At 48.2% G+C, this 16,365-nt stretch overlaps 1 protein-coding gene across 1 annotated transcript; it reads right to left on the minus strand.

The window, feature by feature from the left end:
* Positions 1-3,089: 3,089 nt before the first annotated feature.
* On the minus strand, positions 3,090-15,730 carry LOC144171539 (uncharacterized). Its single transcript, XM_077700981.1, has 4 exons — positions 14,663-15,730; positions 9,832-10,212; positions 4,960-5,272; positions 3,090-3,300 (listed from the first exon to the last, which is right to left on the minus strand). The coding sequence occupies exons 1-3, from the start codon at positions 15,182-15,184 to the stop codon at positions 4,970-4,972; spliced, it is 1,206 nt and encodes a 401-aa protein (XP_077557107.1). The 5' UTR covers positions 15,185-15,730; the 3' UTR covers positions 3,090-3,300; positions 4,960-4,969.
* Positions 15,731-16,365: the final 635 nt, after the last annotated feature.

Here is a 16,365-nt window from a genome sequence, read left to right on the forward strand (position 1 = left end):
ATGCGATTATAGCTCAATCGTATAGACGCAGGTGTCCCAACGCGAGTCACCCAGGTTCGATTCCGGCCACGGGAAGAGCGTTTTTTTTTTATTTCCGATTGGCTGCACATGCTATTCTTCCACACCGCTGCTAACCGCGCACACCTCGGACCTTTGGGGTGGTCGAGTGGTTGCGCTGCCGATTTCGTGGCATAAAGGTTCCAGGTTCTATTCCCGAGACCTCCCTCACTACATTTTTTTAGGCTTCTCGGTTTGTCCGTGTGATGGGCGGGCTGAGCGCGGCCTAAACAGCTCTGCTGTTAAAAGCGGCCGCTGTTAACCTCGTAGCAAAGCACGTGCTTTTCTCCTGCCCTCCTATCTATTCTGTAAGGTCTCAGAAATTTCTCAGAAATCCTGTCCTGGGTTTCTTACAAAACCACCGAATGACGCGATTGTCTCTGCTACCGCCGCTGTGGCAGTTCATTGTAACCGCGAAGCTTGAGGCTGGCGTCCAAGGAGCGCTAAAGGCGCACGTGAACACGCGCGAACAAAGGTGCTCAAAGACGTTCCTGCAGCGTCCAGGAGATCCAAGCCGGAAAGAAGTGTCACGCAGGACAGGAACATCTTCGCTAAAAGCGAAACGTGGCCCAGACCTCGAATGCATGCTGGGTATGCTGGCTGGAAGACATGGGTCAAGGCAACAATGCGTGGCGGCAATGAAAGCCAACGAGCGTCGTGAGAACTACACCCAAAAGCGACAAGCGGAACAACAAGCCAAAAACAGAGGCTGCGCCATAGTAAGGCGGCTCCTTGTGTCCTGGAACGAATCGGCAGGAGGGTGTCAGAGCTGACCGATCGAGAACAGCTTGCGGACAAATGGCTAGACGCAATCAAGACCAAACCTCTCCCCCCCGAAAAAACATGAATCCGGCTCACCATGGCGGCAGGCGTGAGGCCAGGGCTCGTGCTCTCAACAGGCTACTGGAGAGCGAAGTCTGTGTCGTCTTCACGGACGCCTCCAAACATAACGGGATGACCAGAGCAGTGCGGTGGGGACAACCAGGAGAGAGATGCTGATAAGCGTATCGTTTCAAATCAGAGACGTGGAAGAAGCGGAAGAGTTGGCGATTTCCCTAGCCTTCACCCTTCCGTGCATTTCCAAGGTTGACACCGACTCACAGCAGGCGTACAGGAACTTCTAGTCAGGCTGGGTGTCCCGGCAGGTGCTTCGCGTTCTGAGAGACAAAACGCCCCCGGAGAGTCAAGTTGAATTAGTATGGGTTCCAGCCCCAGGCTCGGTGGAGGGCAGTGAGTTTGCCCGCCGACAGGCCTACGAGTTAACGTACCGGGCAACGGCTAAGGAGGAGGCCAGAAGTCAACCTATGGTCACCTACAGGGAGATAGGGCAGTACTATCGAGAGAGGATAGGGAGAAACTTCCTAGCCCGCACCCTGAACTCATGCGGGAGCAGCAAGTAATGTATCGACAGATCCAGTGAGGATCCTTCCCTCACCCTGGCTTACTGAGGCATGTTTCCCAGTCAGTACGACAAGACCTGCCCATTATGCAAACAACTATACTGATAGGAGAGTGCGAGTTCAGCCAAAAACACCCATCCCCCAGCCGCATTTCTTCCCCTAAGAACTCCACTCTTACGCCTACAAGCGATGGGAGATCCTGCTGTCGAGCCCCGCCTTGGAGGATCAGCTACGGCTGGTTACCAGGGGCCAAGTGGCGAAGGCATCATATGGAATTCCGTGAAGGGGAGCCACTCTCATTGAGCGCGTTTCGCGCTGACGTGCTTTGGGTTAAAATTTTTCCTCCTACCCACCGCGGTGGCTCAGTGGCTAAGGCGCTGCGCTGCTGAGCACGAGGTCGCGGGTTCGATTCCCGGCCGCGGCGGCCGCTTTTCTGATGGCGGCGAAAAGCAAAAAAACGCCCGTGCGTTCGAGATTTCGGCGCACGTTAAAGATCCCCAGGTGGCCAAAATTAATCCGGAGCCCTCCACTACGGCGCGCCTCATCGCCTGCGTTGCGTCGGCCCGTCAAACCCCACAATCAATCAATCAATCAAGATACTTCAGTGTGCAGTGTACGTAGGAACAGCAGCAGCAGTCAGTCATCGTTGTCTAAGCGACCTCTAGCGATGAATACTGTACGGAAATTGAGGGGATATTTCGTTGAGGAACAAGAGGCTGAATACTATTCGTGCCGAAAAATTGTTCTTGCACAAAATTTATTACAGGCCTGCTTTTGCTAGTACACCTATAAGCACTTTCTTCACAACCACTGCGATTTTAGATTTTTACGGAGTTCTTAAATCCTACTCCACGGTACGTGCTTTTCCAATACCGATTTAGGCTGCGTTCCAATTCGCGGACAGCTTGGTAGACACGTTACGAAGCAGTCTAATTAGACGTCTAAAGGAAGCAGAATTGGAATGGCGCAGCGGTCACCAACGCAGACGACAACTTTGTAGCAGACATGCTGAGAACGCAAGCCCAGGTTTTGTAAATAATATTACCGTTATTATCGCAAGCATTGGGATTTAAGAACTAAACAAAAGCACCTTCACCATTAGTCAATTATACTAAATATTTCAATAAAACAACAAGATAATAATTGTCACAACATTAGTACACAAAGAGGTGGCGCTGGCGTCACTGGTTTAGAGCGGAAGGTAGCCTGCATCGTTGCTGATTTCGATGCTGCCTGCTCGAAGCAGCCTCCGTGAACTGCTTCGTTCGAATTGGAACGGGGCTTAATATGGCGGACTGTCCGCGAAGACGGCAACGAAGCCGTCTAAAGGGGAAATTGGAACGCACCCTTAGTTGCGTGTGTGGTTCCTATCTAATTGAGCTCAAAGCGGAATATTAGCTACAGTGATTGATTTGCGTTTTCCAGGTTTTCCTTGTTTTCTGAAAGCATTTCCTAGACCAAAGATATTGGTGACACTTTTGTAACCACAACACAAATACCATTGTGTAGAGGAAACATCGCAGTACAAATTAGGAAAAGCGTATGCATAGTTATGCGCGTTTGGCTAGCTACCAAAGAGTCTCAGGAATCAACTATCTGGCAACACAGAAAGGCTTGAGGAGGCAACTTTATTCTTGGGGAGGAAGACAACGTGCAGACGAAGACCATGTCACGCGGTAGCCGCGAGGGATCGCTTTGTCTGTCTGCCCAAAAGTTTTGTAACACACACCACAAAGTACAATGAACAGAACAACAGGAAGTTTTGGGGAAGGTGGTGCACACATTAGGTCCTCTTTTGCTTCTCTTCGGCTCTTCTTCTGTTTTCCTCTGTGGAAGCCGGCTCCTGCATAGCAAGGACCATCATGAGACGTAAGGTGTAACACGCGGTGACACCTGTCGGCACCATGCAAGATGGTATACTCTAGGAAACTGTGAATAATAAAACGGAGGAACCTGGCGTGTAGCAAAACATAAACCGGGTCTACTTGAAAGCAGCCTTGTTGACGGGGGAGTACATTTATGCAAAGAAACCAAAAAGGAATGTACGCCATAGTTTGCCATCAACAAAACTTCGCATTCCACTTTTCTTGACCTGTCTCATTCCAATAATTACGTGCCCAGGTTTATGTAGACAGAATTTATGTAAACATAATTATCAGAATTTGTTGGAAAACCTTGCTACGATACTGACTATGGCTTTTGAAAAAAAATATTCCCGTGGTTTTCTCATGCAACAGGAACTTTTGGTAAACACTAGAAACGCCTCAGCTATGGTAGTTGCCTACACCGTTCCATCCAGCGCTAAGCCATCTTGCATAAACTAATCTACCTGCTAACTGGCAAAGCTGTTGGCTTGTGCTTTGCTCCGCGGTATATGCCCGCGACCGGCTACTTGCTGAATATTAAACGTTATGGGCTTTCTGGGCTGTATAAACGCAAAATTTTTTGTTCATCCGTCCGTCCGTCCGTCCGTCCGTCCATCCATCCATCCATCCGTCCGTCCGTCCGTCCATCCGTCCGTCCGTCCGTCGGTCCATCCGCCCTTCAGGCGGGTACCAACCCACTCAGGAAGATGCCAATCCGATCCAAGCTTAAATATGCTAATCAATTTTTTATCCTCTCCGAAATAAGCTGATTAATGTTCTTGAATATTCCCAGAATTGTGCAACGACACCCGTATTTTTCGAGCCCTCTTGTGATTCAAGCATTTGCGTCGTCACAATTCAGCTCCTCCTTTCCACCCATTACCTCCGCAGGAAAGCGAGGCTTTGTCTTTGTGATTTCTTTTTCATTTTTTTTTCGCCATCGAAAATTAGCTTACCAGAATACTTTCACCCCATCATGAACGGCCGCTACTCCTCAGCGAAGTCTTTTTTTTTTTTTTTTTTTTTTTTTTGCCCACTGCCCAAGACTCGAAAGTCATGCCTGCCGAAACAGCCATTATCACAGACTGGCAGTGTTGGCCAGCCATTGAAAACGCGTGTCCATGCTGTCTGCCAATAACCACCATTGTGGGATGCCGTGTGTAGGCCAACCCCTCAGGTTAGTCCCAGAGCCGGTGCCCTCGAGGAGCAAACGAATAAAAATAAAATACGCGTAAAGTAAACAAAACATTTGCCAACTCGTCCCCGTGATGCTTGTAGATAACAGTCAATGGAATGGTATTTGCATGCAGAAGCTTCGCTAGAAAACAGTGCCGACGAATTTATTATAACGGGAAATTTTGTTTCTTAAATTGAATACGCAAGGTTTACCAGTCAGTGAAACAGGGAGCTTAAAATTTTGACATTAGCTCGAATGTTTGCTCTTGAGATCTCGGCAACTGCACAAATTAAGTACGGTTGGCTGAGGCAGAAGCACAATGGATAACGATACGCTAATGACGATTAAATAGATTTGAAACGAGCCACAACCCAATCAACCCGCCGATTATGTATTATATCATATCAACCTTTCATGGCCCGAGTGTCGTTGCAAAGAGCACATGGAGTGGTGACCTCACCGATGGGGGCCTACACGCTGCTGCCGTCCTCATCACGCGGCAACTTCTTCTCGGGAACACGGGGCGGGCGCAGGCGCAGGCGCAGGCGCTGTGCGTGGGCCAGGCGCGGGCAGCCGGGCCTGTGGACAACGTTGATGGAGCTACCGCTCGGCCCATCTCCGGAACCTGCAGGAGGGTCGACGGAAGGGCCCACTTTGCGGGCGCCCCTCCGTAGGGACTTGGAATCCGCCGCGGATTCGGGCCGCGACCGTGGCTCCGACAGCCTCGAACGCACCAGGTCGAAGACGCGATCGAAACCCCACTCTGCCTCGGGCTGTGCGTGCAGTGAAAGATGCAGACGAGGCAGGAATAGGCAACACGGACCAACGTTCTTCACTCGTTGATAATTACCGCCTTTGACAGGCACTTTTTTCACTGGTGGAAATTCCGCCCTCGCACATATTTGCTTTCTTATAAATGCAGCGCAATAGATCGTTGAAAAGCACCTAATTCCAAAAATATTCACACTTGTTTCCATCTGTGGCATAGTTAATTCGGCCTACACTAGCGAGGGGAGTAGTTAACACTTTTGCTTGTACCGCCGACCGCACAAGCCGAGAAGGACCCTCGTTGCCATTGCACAAGCCGAGCAAAAGCACGTAAACACGACGGTTTAGTCATTGTGAGTTATTTTGTTTAAAATATAGATGGCGTAGGTTTTTATTATATACCTGTATGTATCGGCGTCGTTTAAATGGGTTACCGCTTTTCAACTCCTTTATATTTCGAAAAAGTGCAGCCCAGTCCCACTTCTGCAAGGGCCGAGCATTCATTTCCGTACCTCTATTTTCCCAACGTAAGAAACTCTTAATTCTGAATCCTGTTACTTACGAACCCACTATAGAAATGAGCCTATCAGTGGTGTCGAGAACTGCAAAGACAGGCCAAAAAAGTAGGTCGGTAAAGTCGAATGATGATAGCAACTTTGTGACATATATCGTGCAGGACAATCGCCTGCTTACGTCGTCACGGGGATGTATTGCCTGTTCTGATTATAGCAAATGCATGGTTGGCATGTTTTGAAGGCTTCTTGTTGCGCGGCGCCATGGAGGAAGCTACGAGTATGTACGTTGCTGTCTTCCTGGTTCCTTTCGTTGCCCAGCTTTCACGCTATCTTGCTATCTGCTTCACGTATACCGTACTTATCCGATTCTAACGCGCACCTTTTTTCCGCAAAAATAGGCGGAAAAATCGCATGCGCGTTAGAATCGGATACGAAACCGAAACTGCCGAAACAGCTGAAATTTCGTTCCACCCATTGCCATCGCCATCGCAAGATGGCGCCAAAGCTTTTAGCAACAATTTTTCAGATCTAGGCGCCTAGGCTTTTCTTTCGGCGTTCACACAAATCGTCAAATTATTCCACTTGCGTGCTTGATAACAGCAATTGCAGCAGCGGCAACGAAGGTGCGCCGCTTCCGCGGCTTACGAGGGGCTCCCACGCGTTCACAACGAGCGGTTGGCTGAAGCGTATGCCTCTGGAGAAGCTCGCGGGATGGGCATGCGAGGCGTGGGCCACGATCCCATCGAACATGGTTGAACGTTCGTTCAGAAGTGTGGCATCGCGAACGCGCTTGACGGCACCAATGACGAGATGTTGCGGTCAGCGGAAGGCGACAAGGAGCTCTCGGAGAGCGACGAGGAGTGAGATGAGTGAGATTACTTCGGGGAATAAATCACCCGTTTCTCTCGCATTCGTTTTTCTTGCTCACAAAGTTCCTTGCGCGTTACAAACGGAGGTGCAAGTTTTTTCGGTTTTTTGCCTGGAAAATCGGGTGCGCGTTAGAATCGGGGGCGCGTTAGAATGGGGTAATTACGGTAATAACACAAGCGCCATAGTGTTCAGCGAATTACCCATAGGAATGTCGCGCGTACCTTCCTCACATCTACGTCCCCTCGAAATCACTAATAGCATTGAGCGGACAGCTATCAGGTATACAATCGCGATGGTGGTGGCAAGAACATTATTATTGTCGGGTAGACAAAAAGCAGCGGGGTAGGGGCGGAGACAGCCTGCACGTCGCAAGCCATTGCTACGTTCTCCGCCCAGTCCAAGACGCTGTCTTGGGTTATAGGCGTTGAGCTGCACATGGCAGCCTCAAACTGCTCAAAAGTTAACTATTTGGAGGTATTTAGGAAGGGCCGTCTAGGGCATCCCTTCATTGTGTGGTTTAGGAACAACGTATTTAGTTTTGTTTTCTCTGTGTGGAAATCAATGCCGTTTCCACATTGCGCTAATTTTTCTTGATTATACTGGTAATACCGGTTCATTGCCTGTTGAAGACAGGACATGCCAGGCATGAAGTTGGGCTGACCCAACTTCAAGTCTGGCAGGCTTCAGTAATCTGTTAAGTTTATTTGTAGATGCAAACGCCACGTGAACAGAATCACAAATTACGTGAACAGAATCACAAATTGGTCACCCCGTGGGACACTGTTAAAGGGGCCACGAAGACAAAATGCAAGTTTGGTTCATTCGAGAGACTACCTCGTTAGTATAACACTGACACCACTTTTAACGCAAACTTTACTCGAATCAGCTATATTGTGATAGAAAAAGAGAATGGCCGTGCGACCCACTAGCTTGTTTCCCGCACTAGAACCTATGACGTATTATGGGCGGCTCGTTGCGATTGGTTGAGGCCGGCAAAAGCAAACGCAAGCTAGGCAGGGCTTATAAGCTTGCAGAACGAGCTATTTGAGCTTAGATTTAATTAATATTCTTTTTATTGGAGTAAGAGTGGTGGGGCAAACAATAAAAGTTACGAACAAACACGTAAACATAGAAGCACCAGTGTGCACTGAGTGCACTATGCTTGTTATAGCTGCACAGCAGTCTGACGCTTTGGGGTTTTCTCACACAACACTGCCAATTGGCATAAGAGACATTGCCTTACGTTAACCTGTTTAGAGAGCATACCCAATGTTTTGTGGAATGATTGCTATCAACCGCAACAAAAATAAGCCAGGTACAAATCCGGTCAAAAACAAAGCGATTGCGGAGAGCTGGCCTGAGCGGTATCTAACGAACGGATGGTAAACGAAGCAACCAAATACATTTCGTCGTTCGCTGCCGCCCTAATCAATGTACTGAACGCTCGTTTGACATACCTCCCCTCGATACGTAATCGCTGATGTCACAAAACACAATTTAGCGGGATAATTGAAATTTTGGCCTAAATTGTGTAATTTCTCTATGAATAAAGCTTAGTATTCTGGCGGACAAGTGCTGGGGGCACTATAAAACACCTAGTCTTTAGAATAAAACAAACTTGTATTTTGTCTTCATGGTCCCTTTAAGTCACGTGTAATAGGAAGACAGTTGAATACGGAGGGGGAGGATGAATGGGAGGAGCGAGACCACGATAGGAGTGTCATGGAGGGAGACGTGCAGGAAGTAGAAGCCTAATGGGAGGGACAGGATAGAGTAGGGTGGGGGGAGGTATATGTAAACAAAGGGAAGGAGCCGACATCAAGGTTTTTAAACCTTGCAGAGGGGGTTGAAGTAGGCGCTGCTTGCAGAGCCATCATCCCTGGCGCGGATTCATCGTAGTAGCAGGTGGTGACGCCAGGTGCTGGACGCGCATGAGTACAAAAAATGTTCATTTACATATATGCAGCCAGATGTGATCGTTCCCATTCGTTAGCTACATATTCGGCGTCAGATTGTGGTGAAGCAGCGTTTTGACTTAGTAATTGCGATTACTTATCGCAATGAACTCGACTATTTTCTTGCTCGAAGATTGGTTGACAAATCGAGATAACCAGGCGGAAATTTGCTGGCAAGTCAAACATTCATTCAAAAAGTGTTCAGAGCCACGATTAGTGCACAAATGGTTTCTCTAGTAGAGTTGTTTTTAGAAAGAGTTGGCGAGTGGGGAGTGGAGGCTAGAAATACGAGTGTAGCTGGGGAAGGAGGGTCTTGAGTAGCAGGGTATTCGTGGCGGCTAGAGAGGGGATTGGTTATGGGACAGGGGACAAGGGGAAGTGGAGGACGGAAAGGGACTAGGAAAGATAAAGCATAAGGGGATTAGGATGATGGAGTGGGGTGCGGAATAAAAGTACAACGGGAGGGAGAGGCAGTAATGACAGTGGGAGAAGGAAGGAAAATAAAGGGAGTGAAGTAAAGGGTACGAGGGGTGGGGGAGCTGTAATGGACAAGTGGAGGTATGGGCAGCATTAACAGTGCTGTCTTCCTACGTCATGTGCAGAGAGGTAAGCATATAAGTGGCCCTCTTTTTACTTCGAAGTTCGACATTTCTTTTTACCGTAGACTGATAGACATCGGAAAATTCACTCACGCTAAAGATTAAGACGAGCAGCGTTGAAGAAAAGGAATCGCACCTCCGTTACGAGCGTGAGTTGGAGTTCTACTGCTAGTGCGGTTTTTGGCTTATTCGTGGATTGCGACCTTAGCTGAACGTAAGTCACTTTCGCGCTTCTTGTGGCACCACGCTCATGCAACCCGCTAACGAATTCTCACTCTTGGCTGCTTTGTTCGGGTCAATGGCCAGTTTCATTTACGAGGGTGCATGTGCGGGTCAAACCGAGACAGCGAGCTGACGCTTTGGTTGCAAATGGTGCTGTTTCAAGAGTGAGCTTGGGTGTGCGTTGCGCTAGCGCAGGCCCCAACTGGGTACAGCTGGCCTAAAAATCCAGCCTATTCCATTCAGGCGTAATTGCGTCTAATACCGTTCCCACTGCGTTCCGGAGTTGTGATGGATCAGTATGATTCTGGGGTCATTCCAACTCCGGAAAGATAATTCTGCAACTCTGGAATAGATTCTTAAAACGTAAAGGTGGGGATTATGATACCAAAAACAAGAGACGTACCGCCGGATGATGTTGCGGTTCCGTAGGCAGTGCAAATTCTTCAAGGCCAGACTTGTTGTTCCTGATCCTCTCGAGGCACTGAGTGAAGGCTTGGTCTGCCTTGTCTTTCTGCGTGGCCAGTGCCTCTGCCCATTGCTTCCAGGGGTCCGTTAGTTGACTCAGGATGTCGCCGCCGGTCTCGCTAAAAAGCTCAGAGAAGAGACTCGACACCGCTGCGTTTCGCCGTTCAGCAAACCCGATGGCGCCCGAGAGAACGTCGAGCAGCATTGTGCGAGAAGAGTCCAGCAGCTGTAGTACTTCGTCGCTGTTGGGCGACACTTTTTGCGCCCTGGGTGCGTCCTCCTTCTGGATAGTGGGCTGATGGTCACGTTCTGACCGCGCCTGCAACAAAAATCGCCGCGTATCTGCTTACCTTGCTGCAAGTGACGTCGAAAACCGATAGCATTTCTGCCGGTCCTGCCACATAACATTCCTACTCTCCCTCATGTACACTTTCCTCCCCCATAACCTGTTTCTCTCCTCCTTCATTCTTATTTTTTTGTACCCTCCTCAACTTCCCTTCCAGCCCATTTTCTTCCTCCTGCCCCTTCCGCTTCCCATTACGACCACTGCCTCCCCCTCCCGCCCTGCTCTACTTTCACCTTCTCCTTTATTCCCCTCATGCTCTCTCCCCTTTCCCTGTCCCTATTTGTCTTCCATTTCCCCCTTCCCTGTTCCCTTCACCATTGCCCTTCCTCTCGCCTCCACAAATACTGCACCACTGACCTTGCCCCATCTTCCTCCACTCTCTAGTTTCTTCCTCACTTTCAAAAAGAACACCATTCGAGAAACCATTTACGAACAAATCATGGTTGCGAGCATTCTCTAACGAAATGTTCGACCTGCCAGCTAGTTTACGCCTGGCTTTCTCGGTTTGTCAACAAGTCTCAGAACCCAAAAATGGCCGAGCTCATCTCGTTAAGTCGTCGGGATCACGAAAACCCAGCGCTTCACCTGGAAATGACGCGGCATTTACAGCTATAGTAGGCAATAAACAAGAACGATCTTTTCTGGCTGCGCATCCACATATATACCCACCGGTGACCACGGGTTATCAAGGGTAGGGCACTAGTAGGTCATTTATGGGTCACTGGTAACTTGTAGGTCCCGGATTACTGGTAGGTGACCCACTGGTTGGTCACTGATTGGACGCCACTCGTTGGTAGCCAGCGGCCTTCTACTAATTGCCAGTGAGTCAGTGACCGACTAACCAACCGACCCATTAGTAACATTTCTGACTGATTCGACAGACAGACAGACAGACAGACAGACAGACAGACAGACAGACAGACAGACAGACGGACAGACAGACAGACAGACAGACAGACAGACAGACAGACAGACAGACAGACAGACAGACAGACAGACAGACAGACAGATCAAAAATAACGGTTTAGTTATTCTGTTTTGACATCATTGCCTTTGATAATTTATGTTTTGCTGGAGGTGTTTGAGTTAGACGGATAAAGCACACTGCCCAAATTCCCGACGCATTTCGAGCGTTCTTTATTACTGACATTTTAAGCATCCGGAATTTCGCTGCTGACATGTCTTCTGACGATCTGCATCTATGACAACTTCCTCTGTAGTGACCGCGGGAAATACTTTCAAAATACAGTAGCCAGAAGAGCACAACCAGCCGTGCCCACCGAAGCGAGCACGACGTTCATTGTACACCAAACACCAGCGCAGCTAGTTCGAACCTGAGCTAAATAAGTGGCGCGGAGTTAGCGATGTGTCTGCACCATGAAATAAATAAACGGTATTAAAATGAAGCTTGCAGCCTCTCACTTATGATGTCCGTACGCGAAAGTACAGTGCAGAAAAGCCAACTTTCTCTGAAAATTATGATGATCGTTGGTGAAGTGTACAAGAAATTGATACGCGTCCCTGCAAAGCTATGAGACGCGCAGCTGCTTGGATTCCATATCCAAAGTTTAACGCGATTTCGATATAGCATAAATTCTTGCACCATGAAAATACAAAAAAAAAAAGCGTAGCAAACAACGCGCACATTCTCCTGTGACGTAATGCGCATGACAAGCTGCTACCAGATCTCTGCTGACCAAGGATGAATGCGCGTAAGAATTCCGCACCATGTTTTGTGCGCGGCGGTAATATTAGAGAATGCGCGCGCTCCCGAGTTCCTTCAAAGTGTAATTAAGACAGCGCCCATGCCCTCTCATTGCAAGCTGTTAGCTGTTTTCTACTCGGCGCAATCCTTCCAAATTAGGGGAGTTAGTTACCCATCCCATTACAAGTTTCTGGGAAGGTTCGACAGCGATGTAACATAACTACTAGCTGACCAAACGTCCCGTCATCCTTATCACCAACTGTCAAACTCACATGCTTAATTGATAGGTTGCTTCGTTTACCTTTAGCTGCTTCGATGCACGATTAATTTGGAGCACACGTTCACTCTGTTAGCTTTAACTGTTTGCCACTTTTTCGAAAGGCAGCTACACAGAGACTTCGAACAGTCAAGAACCAACAATTATATGCAAGTGCGTTTCACTACTGATAACTGCATTTGAGACTCTACTGATAGCCGTACCACCATTTTAGAATTCTATATGGCGCCAAGTGGCTCCAGACCACTTTCGTTGTCGCACATCCAAACGCTGCCGTGGGGAATTGTAAAAAAAAAAAAAAAAAAAAAAGAGGCACTGTTAACACAACCGTGGTTTTGAACTTGTTACTACTTAGTGGCAATCAATGAAATGTTAATCATTCAAACAATTTCATCAACAAATAACAGCCATGCAGTTAATTGAACAATTCGTATTTATTGAATAATAATGCCTTTAGCAAATCAATCGATCCATTACATTCCTAATAATGCAACGAAGCACTTTATGTGAATAAAGAACTAGCCGATTATCAGGCGCTAATGAGGCATTCATTATATTTTAATCATCAAATTACATGATAATAAATTAATTATCCAAGTGATGAAAATCATGAAATCTCTAAATAGCTCGGCATTACCTCACGAATTAAAATCCCGTGCTTACACTGTTGGCGTTTCGCCATGTCAATTTGGGCTTCCCTTCACTGGTTTTAGGAGCCTCATATTAACAATGCACGTTGTATACGACCGCAAATAATTAAAATAGCTGGATAGAAAAGAAGTGACGGGCCTCCACTGTTGATGAAAACCACATACACCAAGAAAAAAAGACCTAAGAACGCGCAGCTACGGACATTTTGGCGAAAATTTATCGGAGAAAATTTATCGAAGAATTTGTAGAGCACCCTGTTTCATGCCAAAGGAACGGCATCACTTTTACTAAGACCAAATCTAACGAGAAAATCGCGGCTCCATTTGGGCGGACATGTTAAAGGGACAGACAACCGATTTTTGTCGAGTATATATTCTCTATCCCAAATGAAAGGGCATCACTTAAAGCACCTTGACGAGAAACGGTTTTGCTGATAACGCCCTAGAACTTTTTAAATCGAAAGTTTTAGATCTATTCGCCGTATGTGTCCCTCCCAAAAATAATGCTGGCAACCATGACAAAGAGTAGCTCAGCAACATACTTTTGTCTGCATGCGAAATGAAAAACGATATTTAAAAACGTGTCCCCAGCTAAAAAAGTTTGAATCGCAGGCTTTCCTGCTCTTTTATGTTTTTTTTTAATGCAACGGTCAATTTTGCACGAATGCGCCATCTGTTGGGATAGACGATAGGTAGAATCTGGCTTCACGTTGTGGAGGTGGGAAGTTCGATTCTCCCCGGGCGCGACGTTTTTTCTTTTTTTTTTTTTAAGCTGCCATTGGCGTATTTTGAAACTGAAATCAAATATTTTGCCAGAACAAACACCCCTGACTCGGGAAGAATCGCCAAAGCTCCTTCACTGGGTCTGTTTACTGAACGCTGCCGTTGATTCTGGGCATGGAGGCTCAGTTAGCCACACTGAGAGACATGCTGAGAGGCACCCAGCGACGGCGGGCGGCGTGTCTTTAAAAATTTCAGAATAATGTTTAGAAATACACATGCAATTTAACCTTGTACAAATACTTGTTTTAAAAGGTTTTCAATACGCAAATAAACGTTTCAGCAGTTACAGTAGCTGCTAGGTTTGCAGGTCACGTGACAGGGACACATATTGTAGTGTCAAGTTTCGACACTACGAACCGCCACCCTTCCGATTTCAGGAAGTTTGCTGCCAAATTAAAATTATTTCCGCCAGTTTGTTTAGAAATTTCTTGTGGTTATCGGGCTATATAAAACGCTGGCTTTCATATGAGCTAGAGAACATATACGCGACAAAAATCGGTTGTCCGTCCCTTTAAAACAATATGCAGTTTGCTAGCTCGTTCAGGAGATTGCTGGTGAGGTCATTCAGGAGAGTGCTGAGTCGCTCTGTCCAGCAAGGCATGCGTTTCAGATTTATATTTACGAGCTTTTAACATCTGCGTCCCTCAATGCACCTCTGAGGTATGCAAACAAGTTATTCGGGGTTTGAATTCCCATAAAACCACGCCCTGAGAAGTTACGCCCTTCCCTCTCCCTCCACAGCTGCTGGACGGTTCAAGGGCCTCCCCCGTGACGACCGTTCTTAAACGCCGCAGATTTGCTCAAGAGGCGCCCGTTTTTTCCTAGTGCAGGCGGAAACGAAGTAAATTGGCTCAACGCTGAATGCAACAAAAACCAGAGCGCGCTTAATCGCCGCGCGCGCTTTATCACCATCCTTCAGGTTTTGCGGCTTTCGCTCTTCGGATGCAATGCTTGGTCACGCAGCGGCCATTTGGCCAGGGCGCTCGGCGCCAGAGCTGCGCGCCTCACCTGCGCCTGTTGCCGGTCTTTGAGCAGCAGGGCCCGGTGCCTACAGTCGGCCATCTGGCGCCTGAGCTTCCGCTTCGAGTTCTCCAGGCTGTTGATCTTGCGGCTCAGCTGCTCGACCACGCTGAGCTTCGTCACCGGGCCGGGCCAGCGCTGCGCCAGGCCGAACAGGAGCCAGAGCAGAAGGAGCAAGGCGTTGTACGCGGACATCTCTCGAGCGGCTATGGCCCCGACGATGCGGAAGAGCATGGCGGCGTCCCGCTGCGGTGTGCGCTTCTTGAAGGGAGGGGGCCTCTCTGGGACGGGCGCTACGAACTTCGGCGAGCCGCTGCTTCGTTCAGCTGGCAAGGCAGCTCGGCGCGCTGGCGTTCGGGTGTTGCACGAGCCAGGTTGGCACAGCGGCGTCGGCTTCCCGCGAGCGTGACGACGATGATTATGAGGATGGTGCTGCTGCTGTTGATGACTAAGATTGTGATGCCGTTGATTAGAATTACCCGCACCCCGGAGTTGACTGGCAGGACCCATGGAAAACGATTAGTGGGCTGCTGGGCACCCCATACCCCCGTGACAGTGTGTGTAAATAAAAAAAAAATCCTCGTTGCACTTCACTCGGCTTATGTGCTTATGCTACATGATACTCTCGTGTATTTCTTCGCTTTCGTTCCTTTGTATTCGTGCACGAGTTAAAGTACCCGCCTTCCTTTGTGCCAAACCGTGTATGTGTCTCTTTCATAACTTTCGTTTTTTCGTGGTAAGGCTCGAATTACGTCAGCCACTAGACTGGCACACTCCAAAGCTTCCCTATAATTGGGTTCTGCGTGGCTGGTATGCACCCAGCATGCAGTATTATGCACCTTATACGTTTCCGATTCACAGTTTCCTAAACTTTGTGAAGCAGGCACGTTAACTTCTTAAAGCTCCCGATTCCTGGCCAATCCCCCGAGTGGGTATGTTCACGAAGAAAGGAACTATATCCACAAGGACTTTTTCTTTCGCCGGCAACGTGCGGTGATTGTGCAGTGGTAGCGCATTGGGCTCCTGCTATGGAGGGCCGGGTTCAAATTCCATCAAACCACACACGTGTTTTTAAGGCAAAAGCCTATTCTGCGAAAAAGAGCCGCTGTTTTTGCTCTTGTCTGGTCAAGAAAACGGTCGCCGCGGTAAAGAGTAAATGAAGAAGTAACACAGGTGTGATCCGATGGGATTTCATCCCGGGTCTGCACAGTATCAGCCGAATGCTGAACCAACTCTGTTATCTCCGCACATTGCCAGCGTAGAACAAAAGTGGTCGTTTTTGTTCCTTTTCTTGTGACACATACCCACCTGGGGGATTGTCCAGTAATCGGGAGCTCTGAGGAGCAATGTGCCAGCTTGCAGTGTGCACCTAGTGCGCGCCAAGTGAGCACCTGTGCCCTCTACCGCGCAGAGCATTGATTCTAGGAAAGCTGTGGCGTGTGCCAGTGTGTTTTCTGACGCAATTCGGGTCGAAGTATGAATGAGCAAAAGCGAAGAAAGAGGCCCACACTTGCTGTAGCTGAAAGGAAAGCGGATCTACTATAAAAAAAAAAACGAAAGCGAAGAAAGCGATGAAAAATGCGTTGTTGCAGCAAAGTTGTTATAAGTATTGCCAGGCTTTTGCCTTCAAAGCACGTAGGCAGATTTAGGTCCCCCAAGGTTTTTTTTTTCTCGTTTTTTTAAAGAAGCGG

The sequence above is a fragment of the Haemaphysalis longicornis genome, unplaced genomic scaffold (genome assembly GCF_048455015.1).
Source record: "Haemaphysalis longicornis isolate Haplotype H1 unplaced genomic scaffold, Haemaphysalis longicornis Haplotype H1 scaffold_1, whole genome shotgun sequence".
NCBI lineage: Eukaryota > Metazoa > Arthropoda > Arachnida > Ixodida > Ixodidae > Haemaphysalis > Haemaphysalis longicornis.

Excerpts from the sequence above, each read along its gene's own strand:
- LOC144171539 (XM_077700981.1), bottom strand. The coding sequence starts at position 15,184 with ATGGGTCCTGCCAGTCAACTCCGGGGTGCGGGTAATTCTAATCAACGG. Across the intron at positions 10,213-14,662 it reads AAGACCGGCAACAGGCGCAG|GCGCGGTCAGAACGTGACCA; the intron begins GTGAGGCGCGCA and ends TTTTTGTTGCAG. Across the intron at positions 5,273-9,831 it reads AACCGCAACATCATCCGGCG|CCCGAGGCAGAGTGGGGTTT; the intron begins GTACGTCTCTTG and ends CTGCACGCACAG.